General features: G+C 32.4%; 1 protein-coding gene across 2 annotated transcripts; it reads left to right on the top strand.

Annotated features, from left to right (window-relative positions):
- Positions 1–5374: 5374 nt before the first annotated feature.
- On the top strand, positions 5375–16817 carry LOC115713775 (uncharacterized). 2 transcript variants are annotated; one of them, XM_030642260.2, is made up of 39 exons: positions 5378–5650; positions 5896–5972; positions 6211–6310; positions 6440–6547; positions 6687–6803; positions 7036–7186; positions 7551–7798; positions 7900–8088; positions 8218–8294; positions 8399–8516; positions 8843–8926; positions 9052–9144; positions 9235–9336; positions 9497–9565; positions 9828–9923; positions 10103–10210; positions 10474–10587; positions 10705–10788; positions 10909–11037; positions 11404–11602; positions 11689–11829; positions 11964–12007; positions 12420–12503; positions 12602–12670; positions 12745–12821; positions 13322–13391; positions 13724–13873; positions 13965–14030; positions 14108–14252; positions 14365–14429; positions 14518–14583; positions 14756–14849; positions 15120–15156; positions 15266–15323; positions 15412–15522; positions 15637–15704; positions 16126–16192; positions 16295–16363; positions 16470–16817. In XM_030642260.2, exons 1-39 carry the CDS (start codon positions 5570–5572, stop codon positions 16560–16562), a joined length of 3918 nt encoding a protein of 1305 aa, XP_030498120.1. In that variant the 5' UTR covers positions 5378–5569; the 3' UTR covers positions 16563–16817. The 2 variants fall into 2 exon arrangements, 1 of the variants encoding a protein (XP_030498120.1); XR_009684762.1 differs by lacking the exons at positions 14756–14849; positions 15637–15704; positions 16126–16192; positions 16295–16363; positions 16470–16817 and having other exon boundaries at positions 5375–5650; positions 15412–15466.
- Positions 16818–17878: the final 1061 nt, after the last annotated feature.

Here is a 17878-nt window from a genome sequence, read left to right on the forward strand (position 1 = left end):
TTATTTAGTTCAGTCAAATCTCATGAAAATAGAAATTTTATATTGGTCTTAATTTTGTGGAAACGGTTAAGGGAAGTATACTGAAATATTTTCAACGAATTCCTCAGGTTGGACATTCGCGTTACGCAGCTTGCTTGCATCGCTCGACGCGAGGTAAGATTTTAAGCGCGCTTGGGTGATAATCACTTTGAGCATTTATACTTCAATTTAATTCGGCATTGTCTTGCCTTGTCGGTACATCCTGGTGCAACACTCTGTCCAGTGTCAAACTTTCATGCCACGTGTCATCTTGCCAAGTGTCACATTATCCGTGCAAATTTCGGGATAATATTTTCTCCCCAAGTCCACGTGAGAACTTCTGGTCGTACGGGTACTTCCTGAACTTACACGTTGCATGGCTAGGTGACACGCATTTGTACCCACGTGCCTGCATGATGGGACGTTATTCCTACCCAAGGTGTGCAAATCTCTGTCTGTCCTTTCAAATTTCTACATTAACTGCTTTCCCTTGGAAACTGCACTTTGGAGATTGTGCACTGACAGTTACACAGATCCCCGTATAATGGACTCTTCACTTTTTGGGAGGGGAGGGGAAATCAACATTTTAAATTTAATGACCATTATACCCCTCAGTGACCTCATAAATAAGATCAAAAAAATACTCATTTGTAATTTTTTAGCCATTTGAAGATTTTCGGAGCAAGGAGAAAGAGTTGTTCTTGAGTAATCTACATTGTTCATCTATGATCGGATCGTTTTTGCCAAGAAGTTTTAGCCAACTAAAAAAGCACTGAGTAAGTAACTTTTCCTTGCACTTTTACAATTCCTTGTTTGTTGCTCTATGAACCATACTAGAATGCATGCTTGCTTTTATTTACTATAAAAATTTAGATTCTCAAATTTAGTTGATTGAAACTAATCCAAATGTTGACTATCAGGGTCGATTCGATTCGTGCTAAGTCTTTACGTGTGTTTTTTCTTCATCCTATTCTCTTGCATCTCTTTTTTGAGGTTTTAGAGTTTTTTTTATTATTATTTTGGGTTTTCAAAACCCTAGAATAATATTTCAATGAAATGGATATCGTTGGAAAGATAACTAAAAATTGATAACTTTGTGTGAAATTGTCTTTTTTTTATTATTTTTATTTATGTTTGTAATTTAAAATAAACAAATAATAATAATGATAAAATTATTCATCTTTTTAATTTATATGTAGACAATATTATATGAAAATAACAATAAGTAAATATTATAAAATTCCAAAATTTATTAATGTGGATCTCAGTCTCATACTTGCCATTGGAGGATCTTGACTGAGATAGTAAACTTAAAGAGTTCACAGTAAAATGAAATTACAAAATCATCAAATTAATTATTGCTAATATTATCTACTAGTATTATGAATACATGTAACTTAGATTCGAGTTACTAGTGTAGTAAGACACTTTAATGGAGGTTTCTATACATACAAGAGAATGTAGAATTGAACCAGTAATTTTGTTAATACTCATTTAAATACTTGATCATAGTATTAATGGAACACACCAACTGTTCCAATTCTCTCTCTCTCTCTCTATCTTTTTTACACGCTAACTTTTGTTTTAGCTTTTTATATATAAATATATATATATATATATATATATAATAAGTGTATATTTTATATAATTTTTTTTCTAACACTTTTTCATTCTCTCACAAAATTTTATTTATTATTATTTTTTTAAAAAAAATACAAACACTTATTATATTTCTTTTTCTTTTATTTACATTTTTTTATTATTCGCACTCAAACTATTTCATATTATTTTTTTTAATTAATCACATTTTATAAAAAAATCTTAATTAATTTCTTTTAACCTTTAAGTCTTTTACTTTCACATTTTTTCTCATAATTTTTTTAACAGTCTTTCTTTATCCTAAAAAAAAATTGAAAGCACTCTTCTTATATCTTTCTCTCTTTTACATGATTGATAAAAAAAAAGTGTTTTTTTTTTTATGTTTTGTAGTTTATTCGAAGTTAATTTATGAATGATTTGTATATTTTAACAAGGTTGGTGTCTTGATATTTTTCTATTGATTTATAACTGTCTTTTTGTTATTTTATAGTTGTTTTATAATTTTTTTAATGTTGTTATTTATTTGTTTAATAGTTGCCTTTTTGTTATTTTTATGTGTTTTTTTTACAATTGTTGTTTAATTTATGTACATTTTTATGGTATATATTTTTAGTTTATTCAACACAATTTTTTATTGTATATATGTGTGTATTTTTTTGTTATTTTTATGTTATTTTTAAGTGGTTTTCAAAATATTTTTTGTTCAATAGATATTTTTTGTTGTTTACTTATTCATGTGTATTTTTTTATGATGGATAATTTTAGTTTCTTCCTAACAATTTTTCTTTGGTTGTATGTGTATTTTTTGTAGTTTAGATGTAATATTTCAGAAATTATAATTATATTTAACTGGACATATTTTATGATTATATGGATAGTGGAGTAAGATTATAATCTTACTTAAGCTAATTATGAGTTGATTAGTGTAAAATTTAGTAAATGAATAAAATAAAGCGTAATTCATTAATTACGAAGGTTTTATCGGATTATGGGGGTATTATAAATACCATTTTCAAAATAAAATATTTTCGGGTTCGGTAGCTGTGAAAACTCGACAGAGTGGTCAGAAATGTCACGACAATATAAGATGAGTTGTATTGGTTTATACCGAACTAGTTAAAATATGTTAGATGTCGGTTAAGTCGGGAAGCAAAACAAATAACCAAAGTACCCCTAGGTTTTTTATTTTAGACTTAAGTGTTTAAGGAGGGGTAATTTAATCTTTTCACTAGGTTAAGGTTTTATCTTATATGGATCTATTTTCTAAGCTGAAGTAGAATTTATAAAAAGTTTATAATTATTTAATTTAATTGTTAATATAGGAAATAAGAGATAGAATCCAAATTAAGAAAAAAAATCATACAAAAACCTTTCTAAAGACTCTCTTTACCCTTCGAACCCTAGGAGCAGTTGGTGAATCAAGAGAAGTTTCATCACGATTCAAGGGATTCTAGTTGGATAAACTAGTTTTATGGGCAGTACAAGTCTAAATGTAAGTTCTTTACTCTTTGATTTTCTAAGGTTTGGGTCTGTGTGATTGCTGGAGTTTAGACATGTTTTTAGGTTTAAATTGATGATGGTTTAAGCTTGGATTGAATGGATTTTAGGGCTGTTAGGTTTGAGTTGGGTAAATTGAGTTTAAGAACTCAATTTTCATTCAACTATGGTGTTTTGGCTGTTTTGATGAATTGCTAAGTATTGATTGATTGTACACATTGTTTTTATGTTGTTGAATTATTCTGAGAAGTTTGAACATGTTTGATGGAGTTTTGGATCGGTTTTGGTGAAGAAAACCAGAATTTTCTTACATGCCAAAACTGGTCAACCGGTTCTACAGGTCACTGGTGAACCGGTCGACCGGTTGGCTAGCAGGAGAAAATCCCAATTTTCTTCGAGTCTGGTTTTTTGCTTGGGGTGTTTTCTAAAACCTAGTTTAGGGTATTTTAGAGATGTCTAAGCTATTTTTAAGCCAGTAGGGGTTATGGTTGTCCGATTATGAAATTAGGGTTTAATTTGGAGTTCGATTAAGTTGTTGATCAAGTTTTGTTGTCATGACATAGGACCCGAGATTATCGAGTTTTGTTCCACTCAAGTCGGTGCGCACACCTGATTGTTGAATTGAGGTAAGAAAGTTAATTGCACCGCTAAGCATGTTAAGTGAGGAACAATTATCATCGTTTGTGACTCGATTATGATCGAGATAAAGATACGGTCATTACTGTTATTGAGAATGGGTAATTACTTGCCTGAAACTGTAGATAAGTTTCTTACTTATCGGTTGCTTTATCGGGCAACAATAGGGACATATGTAGCTCGTGTGTGACGAGTGGTAAGGATGCTTTATGAGGCATCAAGAACAGTTTGTCTTATTAGACAAATAGTTATTCATGTAATGCGTGATTATGTACTGTGTAACCATTTATTGTGAATGATGGAATTGTATGCTATGCACTCTTATGATATCTCGTGTTATATAATGTTTGTTCTTTATTTGCTTTCTTGCAGAGTCATTGTGACTCATGGATGCTTCGTGGTGCAGGTAAAGGGAAGGAGAAAGTGGACCAACTATAAGTTAGAGGTCTCTTGGCGATGTACATATCAACTGCGATGTCTCGGCTTCTAGTGGACAGGGTCTACCCTTTTGATTATGTTTGTAAATATAACCCTATTTTGTAATACTGGTCTTGAGACATTTTGTAAAAGTTCATAAACAAGGGATCCCCAAACCTAGCAGTATTTTGATTATGAAATCAAATTTTAGTTTAATCTAAAAGTTTTAATTACGCCACACTTTTCTTAAACTAATAGGTTAATGATAAAATTATTTATAAAAGCACACACATGGCGTCTTTGTGGGACAGGACTTTATATTAGATATATATATTTAATTTATTTTTTGACACATATTATTAAAATACAATGATTAGATTTTTTTGATTTATTTTTTAATTAACACAATGTGCTATGGTAAATATTAACATATTAATTATATATTACCCATTATATTATATACCTCATCTTAAAATCATATGGTTTATTATTTTTATTATTAATGTAATTATTTTATTTAATTTTTAAAAATAAATTATCATTTTAACTGTCACTAACTTAAAAAAAAATTTAAGTACGAAATTATAACAACAATTTCTATGAAAAAAAAATAATGTAGTAGTAAAAAAAAAAGATAAATTAATTTATCAAAACTAAATAAAAAAATCGTAATACAAAAACATATTGAAGAATTAATATTATTTTGCATATTACAATTAGGTTATTGTTTTGTTATTTTTCGTTACTTTGTAGTTATTATTTAATTATTTTAGAGTTGTTTTCATGTTATTTTAGAGTTATTTTTTTTATTTTATTAAAATATAATATTTTTTTAATTTTAAAACTTTAACACAATATTTTTTTTTAAATTTATTAGAGTATAAAATGTGAAAAAAAAAAAAAAACTTATTTTGTGACAGTAAAAATATAAAAATGACTCCAAAAAAAAATATATTCTTATAACAATCCAATTTATTTTTAGATTAGTGTTAATTTTTTTACATATATCTTGTTGTGACAGTCTGACAAACTGCTAAGCGTTAGAAAACAAACTGCATTGAATTTACGAAACTGTCCCTTCTGCTTCCACGCCGAAAAAATGATTAAAGAGAAATAGTATGATTATCGGACAAACTGGCCGAAAGCAAGGATAAATTGGTAATTGCGTTAACATATTGAAATCCCCTCTTCGAGAAAGGGAATTTTTTCTGTTTACACCTTCGCCAACGGGTATTGGAGACTCTTATTGTGACTGAGTAACTATAAATACGGATTCTCAACCGTAGAAGACATTGGTCATTGGACTCTCTCTCTATAAAGGTCGCACCAGCTAACTTTTGCTTTGCTTACTTTCTCTCTCTAGTTCTTCTTCTTCTTCTTCTTCTACTTTTCAACGCCATTGATGACCGGAGCGGGAGCTTCATCAACGAAGAGGAGAATGAGGAATCGTTTAGGGCTTTTCCTTTCTATTTTTGTATTTCAGGCATGCTTTTTCTGTTTTCCCTCACCATCACCATTATTCCATTTCTTTCTCTCTGTAGCTAGTTATTACTGGCTTCATTTTTTAAAAAAAGAGTTCTCTAAATTCAGTTTCAGAGAGGATAAAACTGAAGATATTTTTTTCTGAAAGAAAATATATCGAAATCTTATTTGTTTAATAAAGAATCTTTATTCTGGATCTTTCTTCTAAGTAAATTGTACTGAATTGTTGAATATTTATATAAACAGGTCTTATATATTGAAAGTTCAGCAAACGCCGAGAGGTCAGAAATGCGGTTACTTTTGACACCTAATGCTGTTACAGGGTAACTCCTTCCTTTAATTTCATTTCCTTTCTGCTCTCTGACTTGATTTATCGCTCACTATTTTGTTTCTTCGCTTTATTAGTTGATTATATTCAGTATTAAAGAAAATATGACTGAAAAAAGCTTTTTGTTTCAGTATATTCCCTTCTTTGATGAAAATTAATTTAGTATTGTGGAAAAAATTATCTTAATCTGATTATTATTATTATTTTAATTATTTTTTAACGTTGCCGTTTAGAGAGAGGCATTCAGAAGGGTATTGTGCTATGTATGACATTTGTGGAAAACGTAGTGATGGCAAAGTATTAAATTGTCCTCGTGGTTCCCCATCTGTCAAGGTATTTATTTATACATATATTTTGTAGAAATATATATCTATATATATTTGTATATGCATAAATATATATTTTTTTACTATTAATTAAAATGGTTAAAAGTTTTACTTATCAATATTTTTAATATTACAGCCAGATGATTTGCTCTCGTCCAAGATCCAAAGCTTATGTCCTACCATTACTGGTAATGTTTGTTGTACAGAATCTCAGTTTGACACCTTACGGACTCAAGTTCAGCAGGTAAGATTCATTCTCTCATCTATTCAAAATTAATACTAATATTGTATTGTTACTTAATAATGAGTTCTTTCTTTTGTGTATTTTATTTTGTTGTGTGATTTGTATATATGATCATATGTATGCATAATGTATCGTACAGGCGATTCCTTTTCTTGTTGGTTGTCCAGCATGCTTGAGAAACTTTCTGAATTTGTTCTGTGAGCTCACCTGCTCTCCAAATCAAAGTCTATTTATCAATGTTACTTCTATATCCAAGGTCTGCAGTTTCTTCCTGTCTTTAATACATTTTATTATTGCTTTTATAATGTTTTTGAACCAGCTTCATGCATGCAAACCTGCAGTCTTTTGTTTAATTTCTTTTATTATTATTGGCAAATCCTTCTGAAATCCCAAAGAACATTTTCGATAACATTAATAAGAGTTTTAGTGAACATACTTTTTAAGTTCTACTACGAATATTAAAATTAGTTTTTTTTTCCCATTTTCAGGCTAGTAACAATTTGACCGTGGATGGGATTGATTTTTATATAACTGATGCTTTTGGTGAAGGGTTGTATGAATCCTGCAAAGATGTGAAGTTTGGTACCATGAATTCTCGTGCTCTAGAGTTTATAGGCGCTGGAGCTCAAAATTTTATAGGTAAACTCTGACCCTTTTGAAGATTACTTGCTAGAACTGCATCCCCGCAAATAAGTTTATCTTTTTTCGCTCTCTTCTAGTGCCATATTCAGTCTCTTTATCTTCTATGATGTTTCAAAATTAAAATTTGTATTGAAAGGGGTAAAGCCAGTTGCTAAAGTACCTTCATAAGTATTTTTGTAACTTACCTGTGCTGCCAAAGTTAATATTGTATATGGTCTCAAATTGGGATGACTTTTTGGAAGGCATCTTTTGATGGACGATTCTTTTAGTTTGTGACAGCTTTAAGCTATTCTCCTTTGGTCTTTGCAGTATTGAGTTTGAGTCCTTTTTTTTTTTAATACTTAACCTATGATATTTTCAGAGTGGTTCGCTTTTATCGGTAGACGAGCACCTGCTAATGTACCAGGTTCACCGTATGCCATAGCATTTCAGTCAAATATTTCTGAGTCATCTGGAATGAAACCTATGAATGTATCTACTTATTCGTGTGGTGATATATCACTGGGATGTTCATGTGGTGATTGTCCTGCATCTCCAGTCTGTTCTAATTCAGCTCCTCCTCCTTCCCATAAAGAAGGCTCCTGTTCAGTGCAACTTGGATCTGTCAAAGTGAATATATCTCCTCTACCTTCATATTTGAAAAACTCTTGTAGTTACGTTAGTTTGCACACCACTGATACAGTTTTTTTAATTTTTTTCCTATGATGCAGGCCAAGTGTATTGACATTGCTGTAGCTATCTTATATATAATTCTAGTTTCTGCATTTCTGGGATGGCGCTTGTTTTATTTGAATGGACAAAAGAAACCTGCCTCTAGAACTAAACCACTGTGGAATACTATGGAAGGTGGTGAACTCCATTCTGTAAACCGACAGAAGGAAGAGAATCCATCGATTCAGGTGCACATACTGATATTTCTTCTCCATTTTTTGTGTACTTTGTTTAGATAGAGTTTCGCTTACTTATTACTTGTTTGTCCTGTTTCTCTCTGTATAGTATAATCTAACCAATGGAATTTTTTTAATTAGATGCTTGAAGATGCTTCTCAAAGTAGAAATGGAGTGCAACTTTCTCTCGTTCAAGGTTACATGTCCAATTTTTTCAGGTCACTGTCTCTGTCATCATTCAATCATAATGATTTCTATATGCCCAGCTTTTGAATGAATTCACAAGAATGATTTTGGATGACTTCTAACACCATATTTCCAGGTTGTACGGAACATGGGTTGCAAAAAATCCAATCATAGTTTTGTGCTCATCTTTGGCAATAGTTCTTGTTCTCTGTTTGGGTCTAGTTCGTTTCAAGGTGGAGACACGTCCTGAAAAGGTTTGTTGTAGTACCAGTAGCTTTATTTTCTATGCACTTTTTCAATATCAAATAATATTCATGTAGCACTTGATAGATAGAGACTTAACTTAAATGACATTATTGGAGTTTGAGAATCACTTATGTAGTAACACATTTCGATAGTTGCTTATGCTTATATTGACAAGGCTTCTGAGGTCTCCTGCTTAATCTTATTCCTCATGTATATGGGCTATTATATTTTAACTTGACAAATTTGTGCATGTACTTGTTGTACTAAACCTTATATAATATTGGTTAATGTATTTTTTCATGCCTTTTCAACATTGCTGTATTTTCTGTTTCAGCTGTGGGTAGGGCCAGGGAGTAAAGCAGCTGAGGAGAAGCAGTTTTTTGATAACCATCTAGCTCCTTTTTACCGAATCGAACAGGTTCTAGAAAGCAATCTTTTTATGTGTTTCATTAAGTTGGTTGCTTAATATTATACACTGCCACATCCTCAAGAAGCAAGAAATTGTAATTTTCCATGATCTTAACACTTTATGTTCTTTCTCAGCTTATATTAGCAACTATTCCTGATGCTGATGGCAAGTCGCCAAGTATTGTGACTGAGGCAAACATCAACTTACTTTTTGAAATTCAGAAGAAGGTATGTGTTTATCCACCTAGTATGATATCTTACGTAATCTATTTTTCATGGTTTTTAGCTGGCAAATTTTATAGATTAGTTGTATGCCAGGTAGATGGACTCCGTGCTAATTTTTCTGGATCACCAGTATCTCTTGCTGATATTTGCATGAAGCCACTGGACCAAGATTGTGCTACTCAAAGTGTGCTACAGGTAGAATTTTTGCTTGGCTTATTTGAAATTTGATTTTGAATTCTAGGTTAGATAAAAGTCAGAAATGCTATATTTATTTCTAAAAAGAAAAAATCATTTTTATGCTGTTCTTTTTCTCTCTCATAATTAATAAATTTCCCCTTATAATTCTTGGTGACAGTATTTCAAAATGGATCCTGACAATTATGACAATTTTGGTGGAGTTGAGCACCTCAAATACTGCTTTGAGGTACTTTCTACTTTCTACCATCTCCATGTACATGACGTGTATTGAGATATGATGGACATTTTTTGTTTTAACTTTTGGATACATCAAAATGTTTTTCTTTCTTCCAAATAAGTTGCAAAATTCTGGAATAATCATTGATACAGAAGTTTAATTCTATTTAAAGCATTTCGGATTTGTTGAAGGCTTTACTAGTTTCCCAGCAAGAGTATGCTGATGCTCCTTGACTGGCATATCTAATTTTATTTGTTTAATGTTTTTTCAGCACTACTCCTCTGCTGATAAATGTATGAGTGCATTTAAAGCACCACTCGATCCTAGCACTGCATTAGGAGGTTTTTCAGGAAGCAACTATTCCGAGGTAATTTTTTCCTGCTTGTTTACTTTTTAAGATTTTTAAGCTTTTAAGTGGTAAGACATCCCCAAGTACTTGGAAAAGAAGAACACTGGCACATTGAGTTATGAAATCATCTAGTTTTTTATATAATTTTTTCTTGCTTTAAGTCGTGAATGATCATTTTCATTTTTAATTTATGACAGGCTTCAGCATTTATGGTAACATACCCTGTAAACAATGCTGTGGATAAAAGAGGGAATTTATCTGAAAAGGCAGTAGCATGGGAAAAGGCTTATATCCAGATGGCAAAGGTTTGTTATTTTCCTTCAGTCATTCCATTTGTTGAATTATTTTCACAATGTTGAATTTCATACAAAATATGTAGCATTCTTTATCGATCCATATATTATTTATAAATTCTACAATTGCAAATTAGCTTAGTCTGGTCTTCTATTATAAATTGCTCTACACCTGAAATGGCCTATATTTGTGGCACCAGTCATTTGTCTTTTATAAGAAGGTGGCACCTTTTCAGAATTTTCATTTCACTTATTATCTATCTTGTCTATGATAGGATGAATTGCTGCAAATGGTGCAATCTAAAAATTTAACGCTGTCCTTTTCATCGGAAAGTTCAATTGAAGAGGAACTGAAAAGAGAGAGCACCACAGATGCCATCACTATTGTGGTGAGTGTTTTTTCTGCATTTTATGCTAAATTTATTGTCTTGTAACATGATGTTGTTTTATTGGAATGTACTTTTCAAGTAATTTCTATTCCTTGATGCTGCCTTTTATTGCTATAGATAAGCTACCTTGTGATGTTCGCTTATATTTCTCTTACTTTGGGTGACACTCCTCGACTATCTTCTTTTTACATTTCCTCCAAGGTATGCTAGTCACATTCATAAAACCATAGTTCAACTTTGATCTTTCCTTTTAGTAAACAACTCATTCTATTGGTTAATTTTACGGTAAATTGTTGCTATAAAATTGCGAGATTATGGCAGGTGTTGCTTGGTCTCTCTGGAGTTGTGCTTGTCATGCTTTCTGTTCTTGGATCAGTTGGATTTTTCAGTGCTATTGGAGTAAAATCTACTCTCATCATTATGGAAGTTATCCCATTTCTTGTTCTAGCTGTAAGTTGTTTTCATGGTATCAAATTAGATTCTTGTGAATCTTTTAATAGTTTTCTGATGTACTGTGTGTATATGTGTTTCTTTTGTTTTTTTCTTGCTTCTGGATTCATATCCTACTTGATTCACAAAGTAAATATCATTTTTTCAAAAATAAATCCATAGGGCAAGTACCTCTATGTCATGAGAAGTTGTATAATTTACTTTATTTGTGTCTTTGTTTATGGAGCTTGTGAACTAAATATGATTGTTTTTGAGCTTTCAGTGATTTTAAACATTTTTACCTTATCACCTGTTCAGAAATACCCATTTTCTTTGTAATCTATTCTATTCTAGCCTGTAATATTTTGAACTTGATCTCCGTAACAGGTTGGAGTCGATAATATGTGTATATTGGTACATGCGGTTAAACGTCAACCTTTGGAGTTGCCTTTAGAAGAGAGAATAAGCAATGCACTTGTGGAAGTTGGGCCATCCATAACACTGGCTAGCGTAGCAGAGGTTTTAGCATTTGCTGTTGGAAGTTTCATTCCTATGCCAGCATGCCGTGTGTTCTCCATGTTTGCAGGTCCGAACTGTCACTTTTAAACAAATAAAAGTGACATTATTTGTCTTCATGACGAAACTGACATTATTTGGTTGTTCTTTTTGCAGCATTAGCAGTTCTTCTGGATTTTCTTTTGCAAGTTACTGCATTTGTTGCTTTGATAGCTTTCGACTTTTTGCGAACTGAGGATAAGAGAGTTGATTGCTTCCCATGTATGAAAGTGGCATCATATGCCAATGCTGACAAAGGTATCATAAAATGCTTCCTCCTCTTCTTCTTCCTTCTAACACTTTAGGACAGTATATCCTTTTTTAGCTTTTCCTTTCTGTTGTCTTCTCAGATTTATATGATATCTGATTCAAAAATGCCTTCTGGAATTTAGGTATTGGTCAGAGAAAATCGGGTTTGCTGGCTCGTTATATGAAGGTGCTTACTCTAATAAGTACTATAAAGTTGGTTGAATTTCCAATATATTTATGCTGTATCTTTATTGCTTTCTTTACCCAATGTTAAGATTCGTTTTATTTGACGATCAACAAACCGATTAGCACATGTTGTTGCTAGGCTTTCTAGGTCTTTACTGATCGTAGCATTTGTGTGACTAACGCTCCAGCTATTTTGCTGGATATTTTATATTTCGAATTCTGAATTTAATGAAGTTTATTTCATAAAAAAAATTGACTTTTAAATGTTTCTTCTATTCACTTATGGATCACACATTATTACATATGGTAAAATGTACAAGATAATAATTTACGTGCCTTTTATAACAGTTCCACAATTACTGTCGTTTGTTAATTTCATTTTCAATCTTGCTGTGCTGCATTTGCTTTTTCAGGAGATCCATGCACCTATTCTGAGTCTTTGGGGAGTCAAGATAGTTGTCATTTCCATTTTTGTTGGGTTTACACTGGCTAGCATAGTGAGTTATTCTGTATTTTGCTCATATCTTCTTGCTTTTATGGATGCTATTTTTTGTGTTTGTTCTGCTTCTCAACTTGTTCTTTTCCTTAACTACAGGCATTATGCACAAGGATTGAACCTGGTTTGGAACAAACAGTTGTTCTTCCCCAAGATTCTTACCTTCAGGTCTAGCTCAGGGCCATTATGTCAATTAGCAGCTTATTGTTCAATGTCATAATGCCTTATTCTATTACTTGCAGGGTTATTTCAATAATGTTTCAGAATATCTCAGAATTGGACCTCCTCTGTATTTTGTTGTGAAGAATTATAACTACAGGTAATCAATTTTTGTCTTGACCTTTTTGGCGTTTACAATGCTTCAGATAGCTTTATCTCACCAATTCATTAAATTGTGAATCAAGTTATTTTTAAAAAATGAGAAAATATTTACCCTGTTAGTAGTTGACAAAGCTCTACCAAAATACAGCTCATTAGTACTTTTACTATGGACACAGTCATAATTTTAAGCATCCGAAATTCATGCAATATAATCAAACAATGATGACAGCCTTTGTAGAAAGTATCAATATACATCTAGTACCAAGAAACCATAACTTCAGCATCGTTCTTTTTTCTTTCTGGAATTTAATTTGGTAGGCTTTGGATGAACTTTGGCATGGATAGACTTCCTACAGATAACCACATAGACTGTTATTAACTATGGTTATTAGAATATATGTAAAGATCATGACTATTACGAAATGGAGGGATGTCGCTATCTCTCCGTAGTGGTATTTTCATGCTGAAAGGTTCTTTTCTTTTGCTTTTCTTTTTCAGTGCAGAATCAAGACATACAAATCAGCTATGCTCTATTAGTAAATGTGATTCAGACTCCCTTTTGAATGAGGTACAACCTTTTCTTGGTGTCTTTTTGTCATTGCTTACGTATATCCTTCATCTCAGTGTATTTTTATTTAGCAAACATCAATATAGTATTTGGTGAGCATCAATAGTTTTTGGGTAATTGGTTGAAATATACTCTTTATAATGTCACTTTATTCAATTCTATTTTTGATATATCCCGAGTACGTGGCTGATGTTAAAGATTCAAAACTCATTAAAATTTATGCGAAATGCTTTCCAAAAATGACAAATGACTTTAATTTGGTTAAGCATTCTTTATCTTTTCTTCTTAGTTGATATTATGTCAGGTAAATGATTTTTGTTTTGCTTGTGTAGATTGCAAAAGCATCATCAACTCCAGAAGCAAGTTACATTGCTAAGCCAGCTGCTTCATGGCTTGATGATTTTCTTGTGTGGATATCCCCAGAAGCATTTGGATGCTGTCGGAAGTTTACCAACAGTACTTACTGTCCCCCCGATGATCAGGTCATTAACAAAGCTTTACCTTTTTTCTAGTCTCGCGATCTTCCTTTCATTTTATGTTAATCCCTTTCATACTGATAATTATTTGATTCAGCCTCCTTGCTGTTCTTCCAATGGAGGACTTTGTAGCCTGGGAGGGGTATGCAAAGATTGTACAACGGTAAGATTTATATTTAATCCTGCCAATCACTTTTAGATACATGTGTTTCTTCTCACAACTGATTTTTGCCAATCCAGTGCTTCCGCCATTCGGATCTGCAGAACGATCGTCCATCTACCACACAATTCAAGGAGAAACTTCCATGGTTCCTAGATGCTCTACCATCTGCTGCCTGTGCTAAAGGTGGCCATGGGGCTTACACTACCAGTGTGGAACTGAAAGGTTAGTAGGATTATTGGGTACTTCATTATTTTTGGACGCAGCAAAATATTATTGAATTATTTAATTCAAATTCAGAATATTTATAATTGAATTATTCCTTCTGGTCAATCAGATTATGATACTGGTATAATTCAAGCATCATCATTCCGTACATATCATACACCTTTGAACAAGCAGGTGTGCTCTTAATTAGGATTTTATATACTGTTCCTTTCTGTCACGATATCAAAGGAAGACTGATTGTATACAATGATTTTATTTGAAGAGTGACTACGTAAATTCATTGAGGGCTGCACGAGACTTCAGCTCAAGAGTTTCCGATTCTCTAAAGGTATTCTGACAATCTTCTTGGCCTTGCTGGCTCTAATATACATAATTTGACTGAAAAAGTTTTTTTTTTTTCTTTTCCAGTACAAGAGTGTTACCACCACCCCTTCCCACAAGTGACGATTATCGTTCTTGTAATTTATATTGTGAAACTGATTGTTTCTTAATTTGTGCAGATAGAGATATTTCCATATTCGGTGTTTTATATGTTTTTCGAGCAATACCTTGATATTTGGAAAACCGCATTAATCAACCTTTCAATAGCTATTGGTTAGTACTTTAAGAAACTCAATTAGCATAGTGTCATGTATAGGCCACTGTTTAGCTTTAGCTTGTTATTTTTAGATTAGTTTCCAGGGATTGATTCACTTCTGCTGCTTTTTGGAGACATATGGCAGATTATATAAAAGATAATTGTTAATTGATTTATTTCTGTAATTGCTACTATTGTTATGTAGGTGGATAGGCATAACAAGAATGCATGTTTACATTTTATTAATTGTTAATTAATTTTTTGTTTTTATACCCATGATTCAACAGGTGCGGTATTTATCGTTTGCTTAGTAATTACATGCAGGTCAGTATGTTTATTACTTTAGCTTTTTAGTACGTACGGTAACCCTGTTTCCCTTTTAATTAATAAATTTATTTTCCTGACTGGATTTCTGGTTCCATTTGGTTAATAGTTTCTGGAGTTCAGCAATCATCTTATTGGTGTTAGTAATGATTGTTGTGGATCTCATGGTATATTAATTCTCTCCCAAATCATTTTTTCTTTTTAAGTAGCCTGAAATCAGCTTTTTATATCTCCTGACGATGCAATGATCTGCAGGGTGTAATGGCGATTCTTGGGATCCAATTAAATGCAATCTCTGTTGTGAATCTTGTAATGTCAGTTGGGATTGCGGTTGAGTTTTGTGTTCACATGACCCATGCATTCTCGGTCAGTATCATTCATATTTACTAACGCCACTTTTATAAAGATAAAGAAGGATTTGATTAATTTGTCCATCGTTTCGGTCGGTAATTCTTTATAATATCATAATATATATAACAGGTAAGCAATGGAGATAATAATCAACGTATTAAGGAGGCTCTTGGTACAATGGGAGCCTCTGTTCTCAGGTACATTTTCAACCTAAGCCTAAAACTGCACTTGAATACTTTACACTCTAGGTTTACACCAATACCATCATGCTAAAGATATATGTGTAAATCCTTTACAACCCAAAACTCCAACCAATCAAAGTAAACACAATTATTTATAATAGTTTGTACTCATCAACGAACTCAATCCACTATGAAGAAGTCAGAATTTCAATATTAGAAACAAAGAACCTCACACCACACTTGTACTCTCAGCAATATAAAAAACAAGTTCTCTCACAAGTACAGTAGCTATGTAATGCGCACAATTCGCACTGTCTTGCTCTCTCTGTGTAACTCGAAATGGTCTAAAGACAAAATGAACGTTAATGTCTCCTGAGAGGACTTCAGTTGACGGTATATAATGAGAGTATTTTTTGTGTTTTGATATGTGATACAGTGGAATAACATTAACAAAGCTTGTTGGGGTCATTGTTCTTTGCTTTTCAAGGACCGAAGTTTTTGTGGTACTTAAATCTCTCTTGCTCTTATTTATCCACATTACACTTCACAAGGATTAATTGACCATGTCTGTCTATGAATATATTTTATGTATGTATAAATTGCAGGTATATTACTTTCAAATGTATCTTGCTTTGGTTCTTCTTGGCTTCTTACATGGCCTTGTATTTCTACCGGTAAGCTCATAAAAAGGGAGTTATTATTAATCATAGCATTTATCTAATTACCAAAATCCGTTTTTCTATAGAACTAATTATCTTATATTTATATGTGTTTATACAGGTAATTCTAAGCATATGTGGTCCACCTTCAAGATGTATGATAATTGAGCCACAAGAAGTTCGACACTCTACAGCCTCATCACAACAACAATAAGATGAAAGATCTTTTAATTTCTCCTTTTTTTTTTTGTAGGTTAAATGAAATTTTCTTTTATTTGAATAGCGTGTAAATGTTTTACTCATGATAAAAAGTAAATCAAATAGAAGAGTGGGGGAAAACGTTAATTTTATTATTATATTTTCCTGGTTGTCTATAACTCTACACTTGGCTAATAGCCCAAACTTTTATTACCCCTATATTTTTTACGTTTAAAAAGAAGGAAAAGAAAAAGATAACTATTTTGGATCATGTTTATGCGAGTCAAATCTTCTCTTGAAGGATTGTGATTCAATTACTGATTGAGCCGATCTTAGGCCAAGGACCTATTCATCTTGGAGGCTAAATATACATATTTTATGGGATATTGGCAGTTAAATTATTTGAACTTTAAATTTGTTAACACTTAATCATAAAATTTGATTTTTTGAAGGTAAAATTACCTAAATTTCCATTCTGTTTTATTCTGCACCTCTCTATCTAAAAATCACAGTGTACACATGACAAATTTTTATTGGTCCACTTAATATTAATTTTAAAAAATAATTATAAATATTTAAAAAATTAAAAAAATTAAAAAATATTTTTTTTTCTTTTTCTTCTTGTTTCTTCTTCTTCTTTCTTTCTTAAACTTTCTGTAACCCCAATCTCTCAGCCCTCCCTCCTAGGCCCTCTCTTTCTCTCTCTCTCTCTCTCTCTCTCTCCCGTTTCACCAACCAATACCTCGCCGGAGTTGAAGCACCCAAGCCCTCGCTAGAGCAATTTTCCCTCTCTTTCTCTCTTTCGATCTTCTCCTTCCTAGACCCTCTCTTTCTCTTTCTCGTCTCTTCTCTCTCTCTCTCTCTCTCTCTCTCTCTCTCTCTCTCTCTCTCTCTCTCTCTCTCCGTGGTGGTCACCGGAGGTCTCTAGCTCTTCCCTTTCATTTTCCTTTTCTTTTATTCTTCTTTTTCTTCTTCTTCTTTGAACTGAACGAAAAAAAAAAACAGAGGGGGGTCGGAGAAAGATCAAAGGAGAGAGGGAGAAGAGGGCAGATCGGGGGTTGAAATTTTTTGGGTTGTGGGGTTCAGTTCTATGGCCCGTCTAGCATGGAGTGGTAGGAGAAGGCCGACATTGTGCACCGTGAGAGAGAGTGTGTGAGAGGGGGTCAGAAAAGGTTGGGTCGTGGGGTAAGCGACTGGGTGCTAGGGTTTTTTTAGTTAAGAAGAAGAAAAGAAAAGTGAAATAAAAAAGAAAAGAAAAAAGAAAAGAAAATACTTTTTTTATTTTTAAAAATATTTTAATAATTACTATTACGCGGGCCACTAAAAATTTGT

The sequence above is a fragment of the Cannabis sativa genome, chromosome X (genome assembly GCF_029168945.1).
Source record: "Cannabis sativa cultivar Pink pepper isolate KNU-18-1 chromosome X, ASM2916894v1, whole genome shotgun sequence".
Lineage (NCBI taxonomy): Eukaryota > Viridiplantae > Streptophyta > Magnoliopsida > Rosales > Cannabaceae > Cannabis > Cannabis sativa.